This window comes from Ixodes scapularis, unplaced genomic scaffold (assembly GCF_016920785.2).
Source record: "Ixodes scapularis isolate PalLabHiFi unplaced genomic scaffold, ASM1692078v2 PGA_scaffold3__209_contigs__length_174095766, whole genome shotgun sequence".
In the NCBI taxonomy this organism is placed as follows: domain Eukaryota; kingdom Metazoa; phylum Arthropoda; class Arachnida; order Ixodida; family Ixodidae; genus Ixodes; species Ixodes scapularis.
The window spans coordinates 26,909,916-26,937,374 of NW_024609868.1; the positions used below are offsets into that span (position 1 = coordinate 26,909,916).

Sequence of the window (27,459 nt, forward strand, 5' to 3'; positions counted from 1 at the left end):
TGACGTCAAGTTTCACGTGAGCGTTGGTAGCTGTTTGAAATTCCCACGCGAGGTCATGTGGCTGTGACGGCATGACCTTACCGACCGATCAGGATTTTCGCGTCACGCCACCCAAACCTAATTTTCTGCGACACAAACTCTTATTAAAAAAATTCTAACGCCGTCGTAGCACAAGTCAAAGCTAACACGAAGAGAGCGTAAACCAAAAAACGCCGTTTAAAAAAAAACACAAAGAAAAGAAAAAAAAAGTCGGCTGGTCAGATGTTCCGACATCACCACCCAGAGATAAGAACGCATACCCTAGTGGTGGTGGCATGAATCTGAAGCTTTCTACTGTCTTGCGGCGTTGAATCTAACCGATTTCGGTTGAAAAATGTGTTCCCATCCTTCAACACAAAAAATCGCATTGAATCTACAAGTAAGGCGAGGCCAATGGCCCGCACTACTTTGCTTGTACTATCCAAAATAAGTGCGCCACAATTTGTTCAAAGGCTTTAGCGCAGGAGGCCTATGGCCCGGTCCGTGGCGCGAATAATCAGTACATTTGCGTACCTTTTTCTTTTCCCGTTGTACTGTCCCGCTATGAGGCAAGTGGCAGAGACGCGAATGATTTCAGGTATACTTCATACGGTAAATGATCATGATTATCGAGGCACAAACTTTCTGCCATACGCCAACAGAGTGTTTACGAAGAAGTCCGCTTTGCCCACACCAGGTGTGGGCACTGCGCGTGCGCAGAAACCAAATCCGAGAGGAGGAGAACGTATGCGCATGCGCAGTACCGACAGCAGCGCCACCGCACTGGCGTGACGTCAGTGAGTCGAGCTGGTCTATACGACCTCAGCCGACGCTACGATTCAACGGAGCCAATCGAACAGCGCCAAAAAGTGCATCGACATGGCGCTTCGTCTTTGTGCGTTTACTGTCAGCTACTAATTTAATCACTCACAGCAAATGCGGCGCCATCCATCCTGTGTTGTTGTTTTTTTTTCGCTTTTTTTTTGTGCGTGACTGATTTAGCAGGTTATTAAAAAGAAAAAAAGACGACGAGCGCCGTGACGATGCAAGTTTGACGCTTGACTGACTCCATTGAATGGTTGCGATCGGGCTCCATAGAAAAAAAAAAAAAAGTGGCGCATCAAGCGGTCAAGGGTCATGACTATGTAATATATATACATGTATAGACCAGTGTCCGATATCCTAGCCCCCAGCGATAAAAATGGGAAATAATAATCTCAAACGCAGGCTCTTGCCAAGAGGGGGGGGGCTGCGCATAAAACAATATTTTTGCTTTTTACAACACACTTAGCGTGGGAGCGGTTCTTGGAGCTTCGTGACTGTGCATTTCTTACGTTCTTGCACTATACTTCGTTTCACCTTATGTCCGAGCGCGGACGATGTTATGAGCCGAAGGGCCAATCAAACAGCGCAAAACGCGCAGCGTCATGGCGTGCTCTCTGCGCTTGATAGGACTAGCCGGCAGAGGAGCACGCACAGAGGGACGGCGAATACCGGCTATTCCTATCAACTGCAGACAGCACACCATGACGTTGTGCCTTTTTCGCTGTTTGATTGGCCCTTCGGCTCATAATATCGGCCGCGCTCGGACCTAGGATGAAACGAAATATACGATATGGGCAAAGGTTTCTAAAAGAAACTAAGCCTTTCAAAAACGCAGCCCCCCTTCTGTGTCATGACGTCAGCATAAACGAACATGGCGGCGCCCATGGAACAGAGCAGACACTGGTCTATATATACAGTATGTCAAAAAGAAATTAAATGTTGTTGTTTTTTTGTTTTTTTTTTATTGGAAAAATAAACTAGGCATTGCCGAACGCTCATTCTCCGCCCAAAGTAGCGCTAGAGGTCACAACCAGGTGCCAAAGTTTCAGCCCGATCCGGTACCTTATTCAAAAGTTAAAAGTGATTTTCTGAAACTTTCACTGGCAAAACGGTGGCCGATGGAGTTTTCGAATACAGGGGGCTCTATCGCACCAAAAACCGAAAACGGGCAGATAAGGGCTCCACTTTCCTATTAAAATTTTCAGAAAATAATTTTTAACTTTTGGATAAGGAATCGGATCGGGCTGAAACTTTGGCACCGGGTTGTGACCTCTAGCGCTACCTTTGGGCGGAGAATGAGCGTTCGGCGAGGCTTAGTTTAATTTTGCAGTAAAAAGAAAAAAAAAAAAAAAAAACTAAATTTTTCACTTTGCATATATATATATATACATATATATATACGCCTCGCAAGTGGGCTCATTTTGGTCTTCTGCGTATGAGAAACGATATAGTGGTGACGTCAGAACGCCGAGCCCTGATTGGCTGATCGCGACCCCCTATCTCAGCGTCGTCTGCTCCTTTTCAACGTCGTCTGCTCGCAACATCGTCTTATTTTTCCTGCGAGTTTCAGAAGTGCAGGTCTTTACGAGCGAGCTCGACTTCGCCTTTCAGAGAGGGCAGACGAAATAACTCGAGCGGTACGTTGTTTTTGTCTAACAACTAGCAGACGCGCATCAAAGAGGGAAGTCAAAGGACTCTGGCGAGGTGTCCCGAGGCGCCGAGGTTTGTTTGCTATGAACCGAGTGTGAGCGTGGTTAGTGTCCGCAAGTTCCCTTCCAAATACTTTTTCCTCCTTTCGTGTGTGGCGAGACCCCTCATTCTTTAACGGCGTCGGCGGGTTGGCGCAGTTAACGTCGTCTGCTTTACGTCTCCTAGTCAAAGCGATGGCTGCTTTACCTTTCCTGCGTCTGTCAGAGATTCACCGCTTTTTCACCGGCGAGAGTCACCGTTGCCTCGGGAAACAAGGAGATAACAAAAGGAAGAAATTGACCTCTTAATCTAAAATTGAGGTCAACGATCAAAGTATAATACGGGAAGGGTTCACAAGGGTCGCGCGGGCATATTCCATCCAGCACGCCAGCCGGTCGTGGGCAGACGGTCGCCGAGTCGCGGAGTGCCTGTTAGGCCTAATACTGCCAAACTCGCTTGGTCGCGTTGGAGCTTTTCCCGGGTGTTTGCGGATCCAGCGTTCTTGTTCGTTGTGGTCTGTTTCAAGTACTTTTTATTTTTTTCTTGCTGCCTGAAGTCGGGACGCGTGAGAAGTGCACGTAGAAAAATAAACATTCGTGGGTCGTCGCAACCGCGACGCTGTCGGCCATGCTGATTTTATCGTAAGAAGTGTGTAAGACAGCTTCGGAGCTGTCGTAGGATTTCGTGGTAACCTGCACAAAACTTATGTAAATTTCGTTTGTTCTTAAGTTTTGTCGTACGCACATTTTTGGCGTAAAATCGTTTCGTCCTCTGCACTTCCGAAAGTCGCAGGAAAGGTAAGACAGACGCAGACGACGTAGTGAGCAAACGACGTTGCAAAGGAGCAGACGACGCTCAGATAGGGGGTCGCGATCAGCCAATCAGGGCTCGGCGTTCTGACGTCACCGCTACCCCCCTGCGCAAGAAGCAGACGAACTTGCCCTCCGCATATATATATATATATATGTGTGTGTGTGTGTGTGTGTGTATTCGAAAAGATAACTTGAGAAAGAATAGCCGTAACGCAACACAGGTTTAGCGTTCTATCTATTTTTCCCTCGTTATAGTGTGAGAAGACGAAAATTGCTAATGTGCCCTGTTTGCTGAGGCCGCAGCCACACTGCTCGTACATGGGATACGAAAGACACGGTGTTCGACGCAGACGTGATGCCAAAATGATCCGCGCTTCGAGCCTGTTCCAAAAGCCCGCTCGCTTCGTATACGCACGTGTGTGTTTGGAACGTGGGACAACGTAGCACGACCCTCATACGTGGAAGAAGCACGCCTGAGACGGTGCCTGCAGAATAGATGGATAGATGGATGTTAATGTCTTTACGCTATGCAATGGGCGGTAACTTGCGCCACCTAGCCTAAACCAAAAAAAAAAAAAAAAAGACAACCATACGATTTCTTCCACCCTTCTAAGAGCCAATTTTTTCCCCGGAACTATCAGCAGGCGGTTTGGAACATCGCACAGTCTCTGGTATGATGCACTATGCAGTGGAACCGTGGTTTAACGCCGCACGCGCGCAAGACACGCGAGCGATAGCGCGCCGAGCCTCTTAATACCGGAACGGTGCTTGCACTTTAGCGTTCATGGTAAAAAACGAGTGCCCCATCTCCCCGTTCAGGACGCGACATCTCGATGCTTCTTGCGTCAGCTGGCATGTATCCAACTTTCGGTGGTATATACAGCACCAGTGGCGCCTATCGCTTTGGCGCCAAGGCGCTTTCCGTCTGCATGAGCCTCCAATCTCCTCTCGATTTCGGAGTTCGGATCTTTACATCAGGCGCTCGGGTACTCTTACATGAAGTCACTTTAACTACAGGGTGCGGCCGTAAAAACTTTCACATTTGGCACGCCTAGCAAAAATCGAATTTCAAACATACATACCTGAAATTGGGCACACGAACGTCGTTTAATCCAAAGTTTTTTGCCTATTTTTTTCAGACGTCAACTCGGGAGTAGCGAATTATTAGAAAGATAACAAAAATGGCAGACGTGCATTTCCTATGGCCTATACCCGCCCGTTCGCCGTCTGCTATCTGGTTCGCGACGCCCCTCCCAGGTGGCGCGCTGAACGCAAAAACGCGGGAAACGCCGCACGAAAGGCTGGTGTAGGGCGAGATAATCGCGATAAAAAGTGATTTGAACGAAATATATGAACGATTGTTGAAATTACCTGTTTCAAATTAAGTTTTGACAGATCGTCATGCAAGCAAGAAGACACTATGATGCGTCGAGATCATTTATTTACAGCTTCTCGTCTTGTTGACAATTGCGGGTCGCTCTCGAAGACAGCAAGCACCGCTTCAATGAGCTCCTCATTTTTCAGCAGGCTCTCACGTTCACTGACTGGATTCTTGCAGAAGGGTTTGGATTTGGGCTAGTTGGTTGAACATGTTTAGGGGTTAAAAGCGCTAAACACGACGGACGAGTAGGAGAGACACACACCACAGAGCGCTACTTGCAACTGGTTTATTATTAGAAAAACCACACGTACCGTGAAACCAACAAGACACACATCCGATTCAGTTCCAACCGTAGCTAATCACAATTCTTAATCTTACACCATGCATGACCGTAAAAACGATAACTCCGATTTAAACAGGGTTATCGATGGGGCATTTACACACGTACCCTCGTCACACTCGGAAATTAAAAAAACGCTTCCGTTATCTCCCTTGTCTTTCTATTTTTGTTTCGTGCCAAGATGACGGTGTTGTCTAAATAGGGTAAACACTCACACCTACTGCAATGTACTGCGAGATTGCCAGAGGGGGCTGACCTCAATGACAGGGCATGTTCCCTCAGTCTTTCGTTCACGCATCGCCCCGACTGCCCCACGTATACCCTCCCACAAGACAGAGGAATTCTGTACACTACCCCCCCTCTGCATCCTACGTATTTTGTTGCGTGCTTTTTCTGACAAATATCCAACCGTGTGTCACCCCGTTCCACCCTCCCACATGGCTTGCTTAATTTCTGTGGAGCTGAAAGGAGAACCGAAATGCCATGCTTTTCCCCCACCTTTTTGATGTTATGGCTAACGTTATGTATATACGGTATCACCACTGGTCTTTTATCTGGCTTGCCCCTCTCTTCCCTCTTCCCTCCTCCACGAAACTTTTTTAGCAAGCCCTCTACCACCCCCTTGATGATCTCACAGGGAAAGCCTCCCTCCTCCAGCCTCCTCACTTGTAACCCGAAGCTTTCGGCTACGCTGTGCTGACAGGACTTCGTTAAGGCCGCGTTCAGGCAGGTTGTGGCGATCCCCCTCTTGATAATCTTGGAGTGGCTCGAGTCATGGGGCAAAACACCTTTTTTCGCCCTAGGACAGTAAGTCCAACATACATGCGACGGGAGAAGGGCCAACTTCAGATCCAAAAACTGCAAACCACCCTCCACCGGGTTCTCACTTGTGAAATTCAAGCCCGAGGCGCTAGTCCTGAAAATCTCCAACATGTCTGTGTGGTTTTTCCAATAATAAACCAGTTGCTATGTGGTGTGTGTCTCTCCTACTCGTCCGTCGTTTTTAGCGCTTTTAACCCCTAAAAAAGATTGGATTCTTCTTTTTAAAGTCTTCTCCACTCACAAAACGATCCGCCCAAGTCAAAACAGTCGGGCGTGAGGGCGGGCGTTTATGAATTACAGTGCGAAATTTTCGTTGTGCTGTGGCCACCGAGTTCCGCTCCACGTACCACTTGGCCGCCTGCATGGGCACACTCACTTGCCGAGTATTGCGGCATCGCAGGGCGGCGCGGAAAATATTTTGATAATAACTGCAGAAGAGAGTGCAACAAAAACAATAAATAGGAACAATCAAGATGCCTCAGCAGCGGCACTCTTGATTCCAAAGTTGAGCTTTCACCGGGAACGGACCCGTCAACAGATAAGCAGACGACAAAGGAAGACACACGTTCGACTGCTTTAGAACATATTTTTATTAAACGAGGGTGTCCGCCAGTTTCTAAATTTCAAGTAAAATGGCATAATCATTCACATATTTCGGTAAAATCACTTTTTATCGCGATTATCTCGCCCGACACCAGCCTTTCGTGCGGCGTTTCCAGCGTTTTTGCGTTCAGTGCGCCATCTGGGAGTGGCGCCGCGAATTAGACAGCAGACGGCGAACGGGCGGGTATAGGTTATAGGAAATGCACGTCTGCCATTTTTGTTATCTTTCTAATAATTCGCTACTCTAGAGTTGACGACTGAAAAAGTAGGCAAAAAAATTTGAAATAAACGACGTTCGTGTGCCCAATTTCAGGTATGTACGTTTGAAATTCGTTTTTTTGCTAGGCGTGCCAAATGTGAAAGTTTTTACGGCCGCACCCTGTACATGGGAAGAGAGCTTTCTTCCCATGCAGTTTGGCATTAGAATGTCTTAGTAGTAAGTATGAGAGAAAAAGCAAGAGGTACGCGTTTCCGTTACGCGCTTCCCGCTGCGCATGCGCGCTGTCGTCATGCGCCAATCCAAGACGCTGTTTGGCGTACGCGCACGCGCAGTGGGCAGCACGGAACGGTAACGCAAACGCACTGTGCTTGCGTTTGTTCGTATGCGCGATATACTAAAAATCAATATTGTCACAACGACGAATGAGAGTGAGCAAGTCGAAATAAATGAGAGCTCAGTTAACATTAAAGCAATTTTGATACGTTCGGGGATGAAGTTGAGAAATATTCTTAAACAAGAACTCGGTCATTTCAAGCTTCAAGTCCTTCGGAGCAGCCCAGGGTTTTTGTTCTACTTTTGCATGCTTCACTTCTCTCCAGCCCGACAAAGGCTCTGGTGCGTGAAGAAGTAGAGGCATCTGTTTTTTTTTTAATAATAAGGAAAATATTTCGAACCTTGTAACGTTTCATGCGTCATGCCCCCCCCCCCCCCCAAAAAAAAAAAAAAAAAAAAAAAAAGTACAGTGGAGAATTATAAGGCACGGTTGCGTGAGTCGAGCGCCATAAAAGCGTCGAATGTTGCCGAGTAAATTTTTAATCGGCACGAAAGAAAAGTTTTCCGAACTCTTCAGCATGCATCCCAATAATTTCTAGGTGTTTCGCACGATTTTTTCTTTCTTTTTCAGATTGCTTTTACAGCGCTACATATTCGATTGCTACATTTTATTTGAACGTAATTCGTTGTACGCCTCCACACCGCGCGATTCAAATCGCAGCTGTTCGCAAGTGGGATTTTTTTTATGAGTTTCAAAGAAACTTTACAGGCAGCTTGATGAATTATTTATAAGGTCGAGGATCCTCATTCTGCGTCTTTTATTTCTAAGAAACTGTAATAGTCGAACTACACTCGAGTATTGTTTTTAGAAACCAGGTCGAAGTATTTTGTTGAAGACATCTTTCTTATGGCTAAACGCTTTGCCTAATTTATTCCTGCTGGAAAGCCTTCATATATGTAATGCGTGTTGCCTTGGAAATCCAGAGACTATATTTATTTAATAAAAATAACGCACGGTATTTAGCAATTCTGAAGGCTTTTATCACATCTTGCGGTGCCTAAATTATAAAAGCAACCCAATATTTCGCTAATAAGAGTCTTGCTTCAAAAACGTAACTTCAATTTAATGTGTCCACCAAGCTTGTCTTTTATAGGTTGAAAAGGTAAAGTCAAATAATGTCTGCAGTTCTCACCTTTAACTAAAAAGTAAAAGAAATAATGCTAGTACATCCAAGCTTCGAAAGCCACTCGTCAGTTTCAAAATTTCCCAACTGAAATCCAGTTTAATGCAAAAATACTATTGAAATAAAAGGCACGATTACCAAGGTATTGTAAAGATTCTGATAAAAACAAACGAAGGAGTTTAGTCCAATTTCCTTTGAACGCATTCATCAGTCAATGCTTTACGTTGTTTGTAATCAGTGAATAATTCATGAAATGAGCAAGATGTCAGGTTGTGCTCTAGCTAGTAACGTTAAATTTGTCTAAAAAGTGCATCTCACGAACTTACGTATCACGGAAGAGGAGACGAGTTTTGTAAACTGTGCCTAGTGCACCGTCGAAATTTCAGAACACTTTTACATTGCAGTGGTGTGTTCCTTGTGTCTCATAGCGCTGGAGTAATGATATTTGCTGCAGACACCGGCCATGACAAAACGTGTGTACGGCTATCAGAATACCATCGGATAAGGTAGGATTTAAATTGTAGCAGGGTATACGCAGAACCTCGCTGCCACCTGTTATTAAACGAGAGAGCCACGAACATGCTTCCTCTCGTCGCTCCATACCCATGGACGAACCGTAATGGAAGAACATGGCTACGTTCTAATGCATTAAACCGATTCAGCAGCAGATCACAGGTTCGATGCCAGCCTCGCACATGACCAGCGTATCGATATTGTACCTTTAACGAAAATCCATAAAATGACAACACCACTACAAAAAAAAATGCTTTTGGCTTTTGCCTTTTGCGCAGGGGCTCTCGTCGCACAACGAAAAATTGCGCGCTCATGACTCGAGCCCAATCTGCATATCCTACACTAACCTACTTTCTCCGGAGAGCGCGCCACCTGACCGAAAACTAGAGAAGCACAGTACAACGGACACCTCCTCGGTACTAAGGCCGAACGTTTTACGTCACCTAAAGGAGGCCATCGCGGTGGAGGGAAGGGGGAGGGGCAGATTGGACACTATTGTTGTGTCAGCGTGCAGCTCACACTCGTGTCCTCACTCATTTCACACGAGTCCCAGCCGACCGCTTACATAATACTCGTCTTCAATGTATGTTCCGTGCTGGCCTCTTTCAGGTGACGTCACAAGTCCTGCTCTGCTGTCTTGCTATGTAGGGGGTGTAGCGCACCGACATCCTCGAAGGCCTGTATTTCCGTAAGGGCGCGGCCATACTGCTCGTTCATCATGCGAAAGACACGTTGTTCGCTGCGGACATGATGATAATCTAAACTACGAACACGATTCAAGCATTTTGGAAGCATGTTTCCTTCATACGAATGGAAACTCCGAACGCGTGTGAAGACAGTTTTTGTATGACCAATGTGACCGTTATACGAGGAAGAAACACGCCTCAAACACTGACTGTCCTTTTGATGATGTATTAGCGCCGGCAGTGGGACCGCGGATTATGGAATAGAGAAGACGGTGCGGGCGTTACATATTTTTCTGTAATGGCATAACAGTTTAAACCCAGCGCCACGGAACGACGAGACCTCGGGAAATAAAAGAGGAGGAAAGGGGAGACGATTCCCAGACTACGGTTCTGGAACGCTACAAGTGGCAGAGTGAAGAAGTAATAAACGCATTTTAAGTAAAAAAAAAAAACAAAAAAACACAATATCCCACGATAGATTGCTGTGTTTAGATTATTATTTGGCCCTCTGTTTATGTAAGCTGTTCACGGGGGCTTAGAATTTTGTTTGAAAATATCACGCGACAACAGTGCTTTCGAAATACCCCCCCCCCCCCTACCCTCCACCCTTCAATGTCTGCACCAGGAAGGCGCAACAGGAAAAAATATGTGTTTTCTTTTTGTTTTCTTTTTGTTGTTGTTGTTGTTTTTTTTGGCGAGGGGGGAAAGGGGGGGGCGCTAGAAAGGGTGAAAATCCCGCGGATATTTATTGCAGGATGTTGAAGTATTAAGGAGGCGCCAGTATGTCCCTTCGACAGGTGTACGAGTGGTGCAAAGCATTTCACAACTTATTGTCAAGTGTGACTGACTCGCCACGCTCCAGCCGGGCGAAAAAATCCAGCAACAGCGCGCTCAATGTCTGAAGTTGAACGGCTCGTACGCGAAAACCTCCGTGTCCCTATAAATGAAATGGCTGAAACTTTTAACATCAGTCGCGGTAAGGTGCACCGCACGATTAACGGCATTCTGCAGTACCGTACAGTGTCCGCCAGGTGGGCACAAAGACAATTCACGCCGGACTGTAAGGAGTGGCGTGTGGGTGGATGCGAGACGCGGCTCCGACTCTTTTGAAACTCAGAAAGAATATTTTCTTTAACTCATTCTCAGTGAGGACGAATGTTGAATCCAATAGGCCGATCCAGAGACCAAGCTGACAAGCACAGATTGGAGGCACACTTCGTCACTAAGGCTAACGGAGTTCAGGAAAGTTCCGATGCGAGGCAAACCTACGCTCGTTGTTTTCTTTGTCTGTAAAGCTGGGGTCACACTACTTATACATCACACAAAATACTTGTTTGTGTTTTTTTCCTCTTCTAAGCGATGGGAGTGGACAAATAAATTCGACAAATATGAGCAGCTTTCATTTCCTTAACTCGGAGCCAGAACAAGCGGCCACGTGACCAGGTACTTATCCAATGCCACCGACGCTAATCATAGCCACGCTCTGAGGTCGGCAAAGTAGAAAACGCGTGCTGAGCTCCAGGGAGCTCGAGGCATTGTTAGAGTTTGGCTATTTTCATCACCGCAGTGTTTGAACACGAGCCACTACCCGAATGTCGGCCGAGGCATTCATTGTTACGAGCCGAAGTCCTGTGCTCACGCAGTTCTCGTGTCCAATTCATGAGCCGCTCTCAACTGTCGTCAGACAGGTGGTTTCGATCTTACAATCGCGTCATCGAGCTTTGCGAAGGAACGACTGAGAAAAATAGTTCTCTTTTAACCCCGCAACTTCACCACGACCAAGGAGCTTCTGAATCAGTGGCGGTTCGTGCAAGTATACTTAAACCAGACTAGGACCAGCACGCCTCTGCAAAGTTATTAACATTCCAACCCAATATCGTTTCACGACTCCTTTAAGGACAAATAGCCAAACATAATACGCCCACAAGGAACTCCGTTTCAAGAACACGTCATATCGCGACCTGCACGAGAACAATTGAAATCTGTGATCAGGTGAAAGCGCCGCAATTTTCTGTTGCTGCAGCACGACATTGCGTGCCACCTATGGCACGCGCGACAGCGGGAAAAAAATCAAGGCTTTACGATTTTAGTGCACACCGCAACCGCCATACTCATAGGACCTTGCACCGAGAGATTTTTATTACTTAATAACACTGAAAGCAGTTCTGGGAGGAAAGAAGTTCCGTACATAGGATGACCAGAAAGCGGAAGTGCATCCCTGACGTTGGAGTCAGCAGCAGGATGTTTTCTTCCGCAGCATCCATGCGTTATTGAGGCGTCGGTGCATATATGCAGAACGCGGGAAGGACTGTGTTAAAAAGCGGCAAAATATTTTAATTGTGTTTCTATTATTAGGAAGGATAACGGATATACTAAGGGCCGCTTTTTTCTTTTTCTCGTATAAAACAGTGCGCTATCTGAAGCTGTTTTATCTTATCGGAGCGACCGCGAAACCTCGCGACGCAGTTGGATCTCATTCGACGGCCGGCACTCGATTTCCTGTGGATTGTCGTTCTAGTGCTATCTTATCTCCCCAGTGCCCTCACCTACATGTGTGACGTTAGTCACGCTGTCCTCGCCGTGCCAACAGTGTCTCTATGGGACGCCGCTGCACGGACATGTAGGGTGGAGGCCACTTCAGAATCTCAAGCCGCAGTTCCCAGATGAACGTAAGACCATTCTGCGTATCAATGTTGTGAGCCATTTCCAGGGATGCGTTTGAGCGGGCGCTTTTACAGCAGACGCGAGTGTCGGCTATTTTTGGTTGCATCTACGTGAAGGGATCGGCGATCAGTAAGAGTGTGAAGCCAGGCTAGCACAGCGATTAAATTGCAACACTCAGTAATTTTGTTCTACCTTTTATTTTTCAACAATATAAAGCGTCATAAATAGCTCAGACATTGAAACAAAAGGGACATTGAATGCAATTCATCATTTGGTTTTCGTTTAAAACTTTTGTTGTAGAGTTTGTGGCCAAAAGAAAGCTTGTGAGTATATTTGTATTGCATAGCACGCTCCCTGACAAAAACTAAAAACTACGAAATCATTCCTGAGAACGACCAATATCAAAACAAGGAGATTTCGACAAGCGCGTAGACGGTGTAGACGTGTCTATTAAGAAAACATTAACAACTGACATAGGCACAAGCTTTTGCGTATCTGTCATCGTTATTATGTTTGATTGCCTCAATATTAAGCAAAAGTGCAACCTGAGATGAAAACTTCGATTTGCACGGGTACAATAACAAGACGTTTGGTTTTGAAAAAAAACCAAACGCAAACGTTTTTTTTTTTTCACAAAGTATTATTTGATTAAATTTCAAAGGCTGCTTGCTTAAAGCGAACGGAGCAGTAAAATCCTCAGTTGTTCCTTACGCCTAAAATAGTGTGCAAAACAAAAAAAAGAAATGAACGCTGTCAAGGTAGGAAAAAACAAACAAACAAAGAGTCAGTGACTGACTGTATTTGCGCGCCACAACTCGAAACGCAAGAACCCAGTATCGAGTTGCAGAATTCAAGTGTCACTTCCGAGCTCGAACCCAACTCCTGCCAAAATAGATCAGGATGAGCATTCTGCAGGTGCGTTTTAGTCTCATCTTTAGTGCATAAAGCACGTTTGAGACCCCAGGGGGGCTCTGCAAGACGGCGGGACGAAGGGACCTGGACATAGTCACCTGCTGCGGTTGGTCAGCGCCTCGCCGCTGACCAATCGCAGCAGGCAGTGATGTCTCGGCCGTCCTGCGTAACCCCCCAGGTTAGCGGTCCTACTGTAGTGGTCTATTTTCGGCTCAACAGCGTCTGTATGAACATTCACGTCGTCTCATTTTGATCGTCTTCCGTGTCAGAGCACTAGTGGATGAAGGCTACGATCTCCGGTTGCTATTTTGAGCGTGCGCATGCCATACAATGCTTTATTTAGGTCCATCGAAGGCAAGATTGTTTTAGGGGAGGGAGAAGCAAAAAAGACAACCAACCGCTGGTCGGTTGTCTTTTCTGTTTCACCTTCCTTCCTTGTTCGCCTGGTTCCATCCGTGATGTATAGTAACAATCCAGCTGAGTTCATCCCTGTAGTAAGATTGCTTTGTTTTGAGTTTGTTGGAAACATGTCGGTGAATTCGTTACGCTGGTTTCAAACAAAACATTAAGGCTGAAACTGATGTCTCTGGCGTCTAATTTTCTGTCTTGTAGTTCTAAACCCAAAAAAAAAAAAGTGAGGAGGCTGATAACGTTGTTATAACATTGCGAGGTTAAGAATGTTGTTAAAATGTCGGTATGTATGCGTCATTTTAACGGTTGATGGGCATTCGCTTTAGAAAGTGTTGGACAAATGGTTTATTAGCACGCAACAACACAAAACGGGAAAAAATCTTAGGGCTTTTTATGGAGTTTAGCTATAAGGAGCAGGATATCTTTGATACATGTTTCAAAACATTTCTTGGACAAAACAAAAAGCGGTCGCCTTAGCTATTCGCAACTTTCCCGACCTATAAGGGGCGCGCTGGTGCCTGTCAAAATGACTGTCATCTATATGATCCTCGTAGAACAGCGGTAAGAGGCGGGGCCTGCGACGCGTAATTGATTCTAATTTTGATTTATACGAGCAGTATTAGTGCCTTACTTTATTTTTTTCCCAACAACAATTGAGGCATTCACCTTTTTTGTGAAGCCGATCATCTATGAGCTAGGGAGCACGACTCTGACACCGCCGGTACCACAGTCGCTCAAAGATTCAAAAAGTGACATCGCGGAATATCACGTCCTGCTGCGCACCTTAGACGCTTCGTTAAATTGCAATCCATATTCATTACATGGAGAGTTCACTATGAACGAACTTGGGATACGGAAATGAGTGAATGGATGAAAAAGAGAGCCCACATAAGAGCCAGGGCATTGGTCGCACTTTCTTCAAGTAGGTTGCGTTCAGAAAGGCGCTCAACGTTGGGGGACGCTTTGTCGGCATTTTGAGATATTATCCTGCTCGTAGTCCATTTCCTGTCCTGTTCTCTGTTTATCAATGTACGCTTACAGACAATGTTCGCGAGAGCGATAAATGCCGGACTGACAACAAAAGAAAAAATAAGAGAACTTTGATGTTTTGCTCTAGCGGGGCCACATATACAAGCAAAAACAAAACAAAAACAAAAAAACAAACAAGAAGAATATATATTTTTGTGACCACTTTGCATTTTCTTCTATTTGTTATTTTCTTGACAATGAAGTCTGCATTGTTGTTGTGGTTTGTTTCTTGTTCTGCATTGCGCCTCAGTGTGGTAATCTTTACTTCCATAAAAGCACCCTTTTTGTTTGAGGATTTTTTGGGCGGAACTTCTAGGAAAGAAAAGGCGTCTTTGGGAAGGCGAGGCGAAAACCTTCCTGGTACGAACTTTGGGGTAAAATATGAGTCACATTCGGTACAAAAGCGATGTTTTCACGAGCCGAATCTAAGTGACCGTAGTTTATCGGAGAGTTAGCAACAGGATTTGGTTGCTCGAAAGAATGTTCACGTTTGCTCAAGCCACGCCCACGTCACGTTTTATTTGTTTTTATGAGTTTAGTTGAGACAGGCTAAGAGAAAGTCTCAGGGGACATGGCTAAAGACACTTTGAAGTGCGTGACGAGCCCACGCCACCCTTTTTGTAACAGCAGTAGCAAAACAAGGGACACAAGAGTGACATACTTTCACTCCTATACAGTAAGAAAAATACAAAAGAAAACTTTATACGGAAAAAAATTAGGAAAATGGTGGAACGTCAGAAATGTATTTGAGATAATGATACAATATACTCAAAAATTTAATTAAAATGCAGTATCAAATACTGTCGATCAAAAGTATTTGCAAGATACCAAGGTATTTCAAAATTATTTTAAATGCAGTATCTTGTGTAGAGTATTTGAGATAGGCACGAATCTGCTTGAAACACGTATTTTACGTTAAATTATCCATACATTTCAACTTCTCAAAATCATTATTTGTTAAAGGGTCATCTGGAAATCTACCCAAACGCAGGAGTTCCTAGTTTGGTAGGCTCTACCAATCCAGAAAATTTATCTAAACTCTACATGCCAGAAACGCGCCAAACCTGCCTGTTTTTGTTTCATAATCTTGAATGGCGACCTCACAGAATTGTTGCTTATCGAACGTACGGGCCTTTATTACGAGTTATCAATGTGTTTTATCTCGTACGGCTGTTGACAACTGGCGTCAACATATCTGGACAGAAACAACCGTCGCAATAAGAAAGCGGTCTAGCATATTATCACTAGATCAGATAAATTCAGACGGCAAGCAAGTGTTCTAAAATGCCCCTTTTTCGCATCGGAACGCAAAGAAGGGCAAGCCAATCAAAGGGGTGCATATATAGAGAAGGTGTAAAGAAAGCGCGATGACAATGGCAGCCAAGCTCGCGTCGTCAAGGTCGGGTGAAAACAAACGCACGTGGACGTATTTGGTGGGTAAGCAAAAGCACCATATGCGCACGGAGCAGACCGACTTGCACGCCATATTCGAGTGGTTCTGTTCACCGAAGAACACCATGTTGGAACGAAGTTTTGGAACGAAACTCAATTCTCGATTTATCTATCGATAAACCTATCCTACTATGACATAGCCCTGCAAGACATACAATCAACAAGCGCCGTTCGTGGAAGTATATGCATATACCTCACTGGCAACCCTCGCTACACTTAAGGGTGTAGCGAGGGTTGCTTCGCCAGACATTCCTGTTATATTCAGTTTCACCTTGCAATGGACCGCGGCTGTAGCAACAGGCCATCCAAGTCAATCCAGTGTTTGTCAGTATCACGTGACCAGGCTCCCCCGCGCGCGTCGCTGCGCTCTTTCTGAAGATCACGTGATATCTAACGGGGAATTGGATTGGCTCATGTAACTCGCAGCGTCCCATATGATATATAATAAGGTGAAACGGAGCGCATATCGTCGCGTTAACCATGACATTTTTAACGTATTGGCGAGAAATGGCAAAATTCTTTCTTACTATTTGTATTAGGCGATGAGCATCGCCGACAGCGACATGTCTACTTTGTTGCAGCAGCCCGAGTCCAGACGCACCCATCGCCACGAGGAAATGGGACCAATAAAAGCAGCGTAAGAAGCGCAAATCTCGCGAGCTCTATTGTGTTTATGATTGGTTCTGCGATATTAGAAACCGTACAAAAACATGACGGTGCACCAGGATGGTGGGCTCTGAACGCTGCCTGATTGGTCCTAACAGCTCGTAGCGTACGCTGCATCTAGGCATAAGGAGAAACGAAGTGTAGCTAATTAAAACTGTTCCACAAAGGGGTTTTATCACGTCGGCATATTAGACTTCTACCAAACTATTTATCTTTGTTTCATTTCTTCTTTCTTTGCTCTGCCTCGTGCAGTTTTCTGTTCACCACTCACATGTTTTTATTTCTCCATTGGTTGTCAAAATTGCCACACAATTTAATTGAGTCAATAACCATAAACTGATTGGCATCGTTGTCACTGCTATGCGCCAGTCTTATGGTTCAATAAAGTGGGGAATATCAGAACTGAAATGTGTGACAATCCTTTGTCTACCTGAATCAGTTTAACAGTTGGTGCATTTAAAGCAAATTCATTTCTGTACATCAAAATCGAATACAGCCAAAAATATTTTTTTTTCCTTTTTCGTTTTAACTTTTCTATTCATAAAAACGTTTGGTGCTTGAGCACTGAGCTAGTGAAAGTTCACGATATGTGGTCCAGCACAGACCGTATTTCTATATCTAGTTGACTTTTTTTATTATTTAATGGGCTATCATCGCTAGATATTCCCCAGTTCGCCCTGAAACAGCTCTTCTGCGAAAGTAACTTTATTTTGAAAAAGTTAAACCATAAAAAAGGAACTGTTTGACGTAGAGCCCATTGCAATCAACACTATTTAGTTTGATCGGATGTTGCTATAACTGAATGCCAATGTACTTCTCAAAGCTACGACAAGCAATCACTGTTCGCACACACCACGAACCTTGCTTACGCTGACACCTATCCAGTGAGCCACAAAACGAAAAAGGCATTTGTGAATACGCGGTATTGCGAACATTACCCTGGTCACCGAAAAGATCATCTTTTGTCCATCTTTAAACAAAATTGCAATGTAGTCCATTCAAGGCGTCCTGTAAGTCAGACACGTTGAGCCTCAATCCACCTCCCTCCTAAATGTAGTCAGGAAGATACCGCGGACGACGATGTTCGCATTGAGGTCGCCCTGATGTAGCAACACCATGATTTGGAAGCTGTGAGGTTGATGTGGATTGACCTGCCTGGTGTTGCTCGGTTCCTTGGTCAGCAATCGGCGCAGCTGCTAGCCGCACATCCGGGCTTACATCCGGGCTCGACGTTGCGGAGTTTGAATCAGGAATCTGCACTTCGCAACACTGGTTTGGACTGTTGCTTGGCATGCTGCAATATCGTGTTTGGATATGACCTATTTGTCGCAGCCACACACGGCCGTCTTCAAGTTGCACTTAATGCGAAAGTGGGCCCAAACGGCAGATCACTCCTGGCAACCAGCGGTGCCCTCTCGTGCCAAACTTAAATGCAAAAACCAGACTTCCAGGTTCAAATTGGCGAGCGTTTTGCTGATTCCTGGCCACAAATGTTTCCTCCTTGGTTTGGAACAGGCATACGACCAGAAGGAAATAGACAAGGATACGGCAGGTCTCCAGACGGTCAACACTCATCGAGGCCTTTTCCGGGTTACTCATCTACAGTTTGACGTTGCTACAGCCATAGCGATTACCCAACGCTACATGTAAGAGCTGTTGCTGGTAGTTGAGAGCAGCGTGTATTCGCTAGTCTAACAAAATGCCTCAGGCGAAGAACTCTGCTCTTTTTGCAGTCGGTGAATATCTAGTGACTAAACCGGCTAATCAGTGCGAAGTGGTATCGACTGGACCGACTATAAGCACTATAGGCGGAAAGTTTACAATTTCGAGGGGGGAGGGGGGGGGGGGGGGAGGGAGAAAGGGGGGAGGGGCGTGGGTCCCGACGCAAATAAATGCTCAAATAAGCAATTATTATACGAAATACATACTTTTTCAGTGCGTCATGGTAATCAGAAGTCAGGCTCCATGCAGCTTTTGATCGCAAACATTACTCTATGCATATTACTGCGTCCTATTACTAAAGTAGCAATTACTATGGTTTTATTTGTGACATCGCTGGAACAGTATTAAACTAAGAGGTCCCAGCTTACTCCTTCGAGTCTGGAATGTCGAAGTCAAAAGGGACGAAGACAGGGAGTACTGAACACAGAAAAAGACAAAAAAAAGTATTGTTTAAACAAAAGAAAACTAAATAAAACACGAGGCTTGCTTGATGCTGCTTTAACTAAACAAAAAAAAAAAAAAGAAAATACTTTTTTTTTTTCGTTCCTTATCATTCCCTCGTAAAGTTGAGACATCACACAGGTAAAAAGCTACCGTGGAGTCAGGCTGGCGCTCGCTAATCTGGTGACCAGGCGTCTCTGACTCCGCGGTGGTCGGTGGCTGAAGCTGATTCGCCTTCCCGGTCGCGTCTGGTGGCGGCTTCGAATTTCGCTGCCTGTTGCAGCCATAAAACAACAACAACACATCGCAGACAACACGTAGATGTTCTTTTGTCTTTTATGTACGCCTTTTTGTCTTCTTATGTGCGTTAAATTTTGTTACCAGCCACCAGGGTCCTTACCCAAAGAGCCTTTAGCCCCGCTTTCGTCAAAGAAGGCATTTTGCCGCTGTCGCTTGCGCGAGTGAGCGGACCACTTTTCTTATCTCGTCAGTACCTCCGTCTCGCTTCTTTCTCTTTGCTTGCGACATCACAATATAGCTTTTTAAAAGTCCGAGCCGTCGCCTGTCCGCCATTGCTTACCCACCTACTCTGAGCAAGTATTGGACACGTGGATTGTGTAAGCATTCATGACGAGCTCGGCTCAGCTCGTATTGAAAACGAGTTCTGCGTCAGAGTTCGGCGAGTACTCGGAGCCAATGACGTGCTTTGCGTCCAAGAAATGGCTATCATCAATACTGCTTGAACGACTTTTGAAACGGGTTATTCTATAACTTGCCCGAGCTCCCTTTTTCGACTTCCTCTGTTTATATTGTTAGGCAAGAGCGCCGCCGCGACGATTGCCGACGTCGAGAGAGTCAATTCCTACAATTTTCTGCCGTCTGCAGGCTATTTCGTATTGCTATTTTGTTTTGCCCGGAAGGGAGTTTTCCAAAATGTCTCGTATAGTAATGTTTGCGAAGTGTTTGCAGTTTAATTTTCTTGTTGCTCTCAGAGTAACTGCATAAGCCCTGCTTGCAGAGCCAGAGTATCGCGTTTGTTTTTCCTGCGCCGCCGATTATGTAATAAAGAAGAAGCGGTCACGTTCGCCGAGCTGAATCCAAGGACTCATGAGGGAAAGCGACCTTGCAGGCGCCGCGAGTCTCCGGCGGAGCACGTTTCTCGCTTTGCGTTTGCGAAATATGCATCCTACATTAAAATCGAACAAACTGGAAGGCTCCTTGTCCATTCATCAATATATGTAGCCAATTGGTACAGTATAATCGTGTTTTCTTTTTATGATAATGCGAAAGATGTTTTAAAACATGTTTCCAAAGGTCTGGGAAGCAGACGACATGGAGAACGATCGCGTTGCTCGCGTCCGCGGCACTCGCGGAGTGAGATGAGACCAGCACAGGCAACCTTAGACCAGACAACCATGCGCAGCTACGGCTTTCAAAGGGACGACGTTTTCGTCGGCTACTACTTTCTACCGCGGGCATAGAAAAAAACGGGAGACCAATGATAGGACGACGGCGCACGCGCGGCGTGTCGCCGTACTATAATAATGCGAAAGCAATAACTGTCCCATGGGACGAAGCCGGCGTTGTCTGCAACCGTCTGTAGCAGAAAAAATGTCACCTAAATTCCCATTCCCAGTAAAGCACAAAGGTGAGCTCAGCAACGCATATGCTTCATCAAGAAAGTCGGCGGGTGCGCTCAAGATCAAAGCGGGAAGTGCTTCAGCACGCACCTCGTATCGCTGCGCTGCAGTGTTCTTCCCCAGCAAAAAGGCCGTCAACTTTCATCGCCGTCACCAAGGGAACGACCGCCGATGGAATTTTTAGGTCCGCACGTGTATCACTAAAAACCGTGTTAACCCCCCCCCCCCCCCCCCCCCCCCCCACCGCGCCCCGCCTCCGCCTGCGTTCACGCCGCTTTGCAGCGACAGTCTACGGCTGCTCATTACAAAGCTGTTAAATGTTGGCTAGCAGGCGGCGTTCGGAATATGGGCGTTCGCTGCCCTGGTGACCACGATGAAAGTAGACGGCCTTTATGCTGCGGAAGAAGACTGCGGCGCAGCGATACGAGGTGCGTGATGAGGCCCTTACCGCATGTTTTTCAATGGACGGAACGCGAACAGGAAGAGTTCGATATAAGGACTTAACGCAGAAGGCTAATTTTCTCCAGCGCCTCATAATTTGACAATCCACACACGAAAAGCGTGTTTTCAGACCGGAGCTTGGAGATAGTTTATTTGACTACAACATGGGTCTAAATTATCAATGTGCCTGCGTGTGTAACAAAAAATGTCGCCCCTCCCCTCCCCCCCCCCCCCCCCCCCCCCGTAGTCAGCGCATATAATAAGCACCACCAACTCGGAATTATTTGAGCCGATGGTTTTCTTTATCCAACATGAATTACATAAGCTGCTCGTGAAGACATTTATGAACATAAACATATATGATTTCAATTGATGCTGAGCGGATGCCCTGAAGAAATGGTTCAGCACCGATTTATTGTGAGACTGAACCCGCATTTTTTCGAATCAATACTGCCACTTGAGTTGTCGGTCATCCGTTTTTCGTCCCCTCGTGATCATTTTCTCGCTCATCTTCCATCTTATTTCTTTATCCGTCTTTTTCACTGAAGCAAGAGAGTTTTATGTGTTACGTCTCCTGCTTTACCTCTGCTTTAAAAAAAAAGTAAGAGCAGGTACCAATTTAGCAACACACATACACACACACACACGCACACAAACACACACACGCGCGCGCACACACACACACGCGCGCGCGCGCACACACACACACACACACACACACACACACACACACACACACACACACACAAGATAAGTAATAAGGGAGGACCATTTTCACCCTGAAGAGCTGTGAGGAAGATTGCTTCGAATCTGATGCAATACATTCTTTTCGAAGCAGAGGACTTCACGTTCATCGGCTCACAGAAAAAAAAAAAAAAAAAAAAGAGAAGAAAAAGTAGATTATTGGCGTTTCTCGGATCTCTGAGCAATCTATGCGCAATCATCGAGAAAAAAGAAAATAAGCGCACTTTTGACCGCGATGAAATGAAGGTGAGGTGCAATATACGGCACATTCAGGCGTTATTCGCGCAAAATCCAAGCTAAGGTATCTATACTCTCGGAGTTTCGACATACGACGCAATGCGCAATTTTCAATAATTTCAGTTATGCGGGAGAGAGCAGACATTTCCTCTCTGTTTGCCTCTCAACTTCTTCTTGCTTAATTTTAAAAATAAATGACACCCTTTATTTATTTTTTTTCTGGATAGAAAAGGGAGGAGGGGGGGGGGGAAGAGACTTCCTTGCATGAAAAAAGGAAGGTAGGCTATTTAAGAACGCACTCTACTTTATACTTTGTCTCATTACCCGCGCATGGTTGAATTAGCGCGCCAAAACACACGCATAGGTAAATGACGAACTTAGTGACGTTCCGTACGTGTCGCTGTTCGCAATACGGAGAAGGAACGGAGTAGGACGGGTCAGTGGAAAACTCCCAGCCGCAAATGCGACACGTATTGAACAACAGTAAAAGATGAGGCATATGCTCGAGCATATGCGCTTGGTCGCACGACTAATTGAAAGAATGGCATAATCCGACCGGGCGTCGACTAATCACGACGTCACAGACACCATAATTAAAAGGCACCTTGACTGATTCGGCCATCTTTCCGATGCGTCGCATTACACGTCCGACGTTTCGCCGTGTATGTATATGGCGCTTTCGCCTATACTCTATGACTGTTTTCCACTAATTACAACCGCTGCAAAAGCTACGAACGGGTTGTGGCGCTTGCGTGTGTAAATTCCGTTCGGGTCAGCAATGTAGCGGTTCCTCGAGGAGGAAGGACGACCGGTCTTGACTCTCAGATGGAACTGAATGTGTTTAATCTTGTTTACTCCGATTACTTTTCTGTGCATCGTCATATCATTAATCACGCGTTTCGAAAAGCGCTAGATCACGGCCTTGTTTGTGTTTTTACTCGTGTATTTATTGTTTTTATCGTTTAATTTATGCCAAAGAAAAGCCTCTGCTTTTGCATCTTGGCTTCAGTTAATGTAGGAGAACCCTGAACTACTAAAACGCAACCTAATGTTTACAAAAGACACGTGAAAGGTTTTAGGTGCAGTAAGTAAAACAATTTCTAAACGAATGTTTTAGAATAAACTTCTCTGTTACGATTTGGTTGCTTTGAGCCTGACTTACGACAAGTTGTAGACCTCTTGAAAAATGTTCACATCTGGTATTTTTGTTTTTAAATTTTGAGTGACAAATGCACCGAAGCGGTAACATTTTCTGTTACATAACTGCTTGTTTCCGCGAAACAAAACAGTCGGAACAAGACTGCATTGTTCCTCGAGTTTCTCTTACTTATAGGTATGATTTACAAACTGCTGATATCAAACAATTAATCAACGCGACCGAAGTCGTGCGGGAATTATACGACTTCGAATAAATAACCCTCCTAAGTTAACAAGAAGAAATTTCTTTTAGAAAAACAAGGATCCCATTTAAGCCGATTACCTTTATATTATATTTAGCGTTCGCATCCGAGGTATTTTGTTCGACACCTGTGAGTTAAGCCTTTATTAAACTCGAACTTAAAGCAATTTTGACTCAGAAGGCGAATAGTTCTTAAATAAACCTCGGGTTACGATAATTCAAAGAAACGTAAGCATGAAGAAAAAAATAACATTAAAGGGAGCTCCCGGTGGCTTGTGAATGTATTCGGTAAAAGGGACAAACAAAGCCGTTCAGTATGCAAATCACCGAAATAAAACTAGAAACAAAAAAGCAGAAACGGGCGAAAGGCATTCGTATTTACACAGTGTGTGCGCACAAGACCCCGGCATTGTTTTGATTAACTTGCGACGTAAAGTTCATTCTACAACCATTAGCACCGCCAAACGAGGCGACCACAGCTAACAAACATAAAATAAGTAATATTCAGCGAGCATTTATATAATAAATCAACCTAATATAACGAAAGCGACATTAGGTTCTTCTATCTTCTGTGTGAAAACTAACGCAGTCGACCTAGCATTACCTTCAAAACACGAAAACCCTACGTATCTGTAAACCTCACAATCGGCCAATCAACCCGTGTTCTTTATTGCGTAGTATGAGTGTATTCATTGGTTACAAACAGTTATATTACGCCTAAGGTGACCTGTAAAATCCCGTACGTGAATAAATCAGAAATACGCGGCTTTTTTAACTGTGTTTTTATTAGTATCAGTCGGTAAACCAGCTTACGGCAGTCTTATTCCGGGATTCGCATAAGAACTTTGGAAGTCGCGGGTGCACGGAACCCTTTAGCGAGAATTATACCCCGCAGGAGGGCGCCTAGGGGGTTACGTGCTCTAAGCCAGAAGCACGCATAGCAGATTCAGTCGAGCTTTATGGCGCGCGTTGCGGTGAGAATCCAATTTCCCGGGAGATGGCACCATGACCCGTCCTCGGGGCCTCGCCGAGGCGGTAACCGCACTCCAAGAAACAGTGGACAAGAAAAAAGGCAGAAGCTGGGCTCTTTTGTGGCGTTCGCTCTCCGGTAACTCTGGAAGCCCCTGGAAGAAAGCCAATAACGTGGTTTGGCTAACTTTTTCATCTATTGTATTTTTAGCTTTCTTTCTTTTTCTTGGTGAAAATGCTCTGCTTTCATTAAATAGTTCAGCGCCGTAACGCGAGAGTTGCGATAAGTTACTGTCTTCAAGGTCGCCTTGCAGTGTTGGAGCTATAGGAGATCTCCAGTTTTTGATGACCAAAGCAAGTGCTACTTTCTTTAATTTATGGCTTTTATCCAGATGGAAATACAATGCGTGGGAGGCCATAAAAGGGCAATAAAGAAAAATGTGTTTCACTATACACTGAAGCGATACCCTCTATCTTGACCACCACGGAGCTAAAATGGTTACTCCTTAGAGTTCATTTCATAAACGTTCGTGCTGCTTTTAAGGTAAAGTAACTATCATAAGACAACATATTCGGATAACATAAATACTAGTGTCATTGACATTTCTTTTGAAATCGGTTTAATTTTCGTGACAATTTTACTAATCACCTTTATGAGTTGTCACCCTCCTGATACCGTGACGTGAATGGTTGTCAGTTAGATGGAAGAATTTTTCCATTGTTTTCTTTCACGATAGAGAACGAAGAGTATATATCGAAAAAGCGCAGGTTAGGAACAACAAAGCACAAGTTATAAATTGCAAGCATCTGGGACATCGCAAATCACTTATGGAGGATGTTTTGTTGCACTTCTTATATCAGTTTTTGAGTTTTATTCACTATTCCTTAGTGAATGGTTAACACATTTCAATTTTGTATTACTGAACGTCACGAAAATTACTTTTTGACGACCCTGGAAATCGCTTTCGTACGCAAAGCGCGACACTGTTAGCGCGAACAAGCAATTGGCATTTTTTTCGTTCTCTTAGCTTTCTCATAGAATCAAAAATCTGTCGTCAAAACTACGAATTTGGTGGTAGGGCTCCCTTGGGGCATTAAGCGGCAAAATACACTGCCCGTTTTTTCAAGTAAAATTCAAAGGAGCGCCAATGTCATAAGTTCACGCCAACAATGTCGCTCAGTGTGCCGCTCGTTTGCAAACACATTTTTGTTTATAGCCAGCTGGCTTTGCTAAGGAATGAAAAAATGACGCCAACGAGGTGTCTTGTTCATGTCCTCCAGAAGTGTTTGGCGTTTGTCTTAGAAGAGCGAATAGGCTCGAATAAGGCAATAAGGGCTAACTTTTACTTCACCGTCCACGTTTGTGCAGATCAGAATGATTCCTCAGGATGACAACCCTGCCGTCTTCTTCAATGACACGTCACCAACAGAAGATGCCATCACACCGCAGGTCCTCTCGACCGTCGACCCGAGTACGGCGAAGCTCAAGTTAATCGCCTACGGGAACGTGTCCCTCGCCATCATCGCCCTGGGGATCATGGGGAACCTTATCAACCTGATGGTGCTCACGCGATCCAACCTCAGAGGCGTCACCTTCACATACCTCACATGGCTGGCCACGTCGGACCTTCTGGTGCTCTCGGTCGCCGTGTTCTCGATGATGCGCCTGCACGACTCCCCGCCCCGAAACTACGCGGCAGCATTGTACTACGCCCACGCTGACCTGCCGCTGGTCAACGCACTCATGGCCAGCAGCATCTTCCTTGTGGTGGCAGTCACTGTCGACCGCTACTGCGCCGTCTGCAGACCTACGCGCTACAGGGAGTTTCACAACGCCAGGCGTGCCAGAGTGGTCATTCCTCTCGTGTATGTGGCGGCTGTTTTTCTATACGTTCCGATGATTTTCAGGAAGCGTCCAGTCCTGGTCTGGGATAACTTGGTAAACCAGACGATGTACGTGTCGTTTGAGAATTTGTCCGTGTCGCGGCATCCGGCCTTCAAGGTCTATGTCATGGTCAGGGAGGCCCTGGTACGAATAGGACCTGTCTTCGTGGTAATCGTGCTGAACACCATCATCATCCTCACCTTTCGTAATCTCATTCGCAAACGCAAGCAGCTCGCGAATGGCACTGTTTATGATACCAAAAGGCTGACGCGGGAAAGGCGTCTCGTGGTCTTGCTTGTTGCTATCGTGGTCATGTTTTGCGTGTGCATGACTCCTGCCGCCATCTTAAGGGTGCTCAACAACGACGACCTGGAGAGCAACTATGGTTTCCAGGTCTTCAGGGCCGTCGCAAATGACATGGAAATGGCCAACTTTGCCGTAAACTTCTACGTGTACTGCCTGTGTAGCTCGGATATACGTAGAACTCTTATGAGGTTATTTCGCTGTTCGGGGACCTCTTCGAAAGACGGTGTGTTCGACCTTACATCTTCTGTTGGAGTCAACACGCGGCTCTAACCTGTGCTTTTATACGTTGGACTATGAAAATAGGCGTAGTGACGTTTTGCGTTAATCCTCTTGATTTTTGTGGATTTCTTCGCGGTTTTTGTAATCCCAAGGCAAGAAATTGAGCCCATGAATTGAAAGGTACATTTGCTCTATCATCGATCTTTCGCTTGCAGATTTAGGCATCATGAATTAGTACCCCATTCCTGTCGGTTTCAATTTTAACGAACACTACCGCGTCCCATTTGTTGCCGGAACGGAACTATTCTGGCTGATCTGCCTGGAATTGCATATTTATTTTTTTCTTTCTTGCCTCCAGTACAAAATGGTATGTCTCCTAAACTGAGAGATAATAATCAGTGTATGGTCATTACATCCCCTTTACTTGTCACAGCCTGTCTAAAGAACTCAGTTCGAACTATATGTTTCCACTGTTTCCTCGCAGCCAAATCGCCGCCTGCCTTCGCTAAACTCAGAGTATCGTTACACTAAAATAAATGTACATACCGAAATATAAATTCTAAAGAGGCTTATTAAGCCACCATGACACTGCTCATTTATTATAAAAAGGCACAGTGTTCGCCGCAGACACAAGACGAAGTTGTTTGCGGACATAACTCAAGGCTGTTCGAAGTATGTTTTCTTCATACATACGTGTGCTTCAAACTTACCTGCAGACAGGTTTTGTGTCGCCAACGTGACTGCAGGCTTTCTTTTGTATTTTGTATTGGCAGTGTGATCGCGGTTTTGAAGGCTGCGTAAGCGATCCATTTCTGCTTTGTCCATGGATATATGCTTTGCGACCAAATTCTCCCTATACAATGCAAGGAGTTCTCTTTGACAAGAGTCCTGAAAACGAAAATGACCATGTCGCGCGGTGCATACTGCTGAAATTCGGTCCACGAAAACAAACTCGC

At 45.3% G+C, this 27,459-nt stretch overlaps 1 protein-coding gene across 2 annotated transcripts; it reads left to right on the forward strand.

Annotated features, from left to right (window-relative positions):
- The first annotated feature begins 11,928 nt into the window (after positions 1-11,928).
- LOC8043887 (probable G-protein coupled receptor B0563.6) lies at positions 11,929-27,157 on the forward strand. Of its 2 annotated transcripts, none has more exons than XM_002416418.4 (2): positions 11,929-12,035; positions 25,463-27,157. In XM_002416418.4, exons 1-2 carry the CDS (start codon positions 12,030-12,032, stop codon positions 26,552-26,554), a joined length of 1,098 nt encoding a protein of 365 aa, XP_002416463.3. In that variant the 5' UTR covers positions 11,929-12,029; the 3' UTR covers positions 26,555-27,157. The 2 variants fall into 2 exon arrangements, with proteins under 2 accessions (XP_002416463.3, XP_029832369.2); XM_029976509.3 differs by having other exon boundaries at positions 11,946-12,035; positions 25,544-27,067.
- The last annotated feature ends 302 nt before the right edge of the window (positions 27,158-27,459 follow it).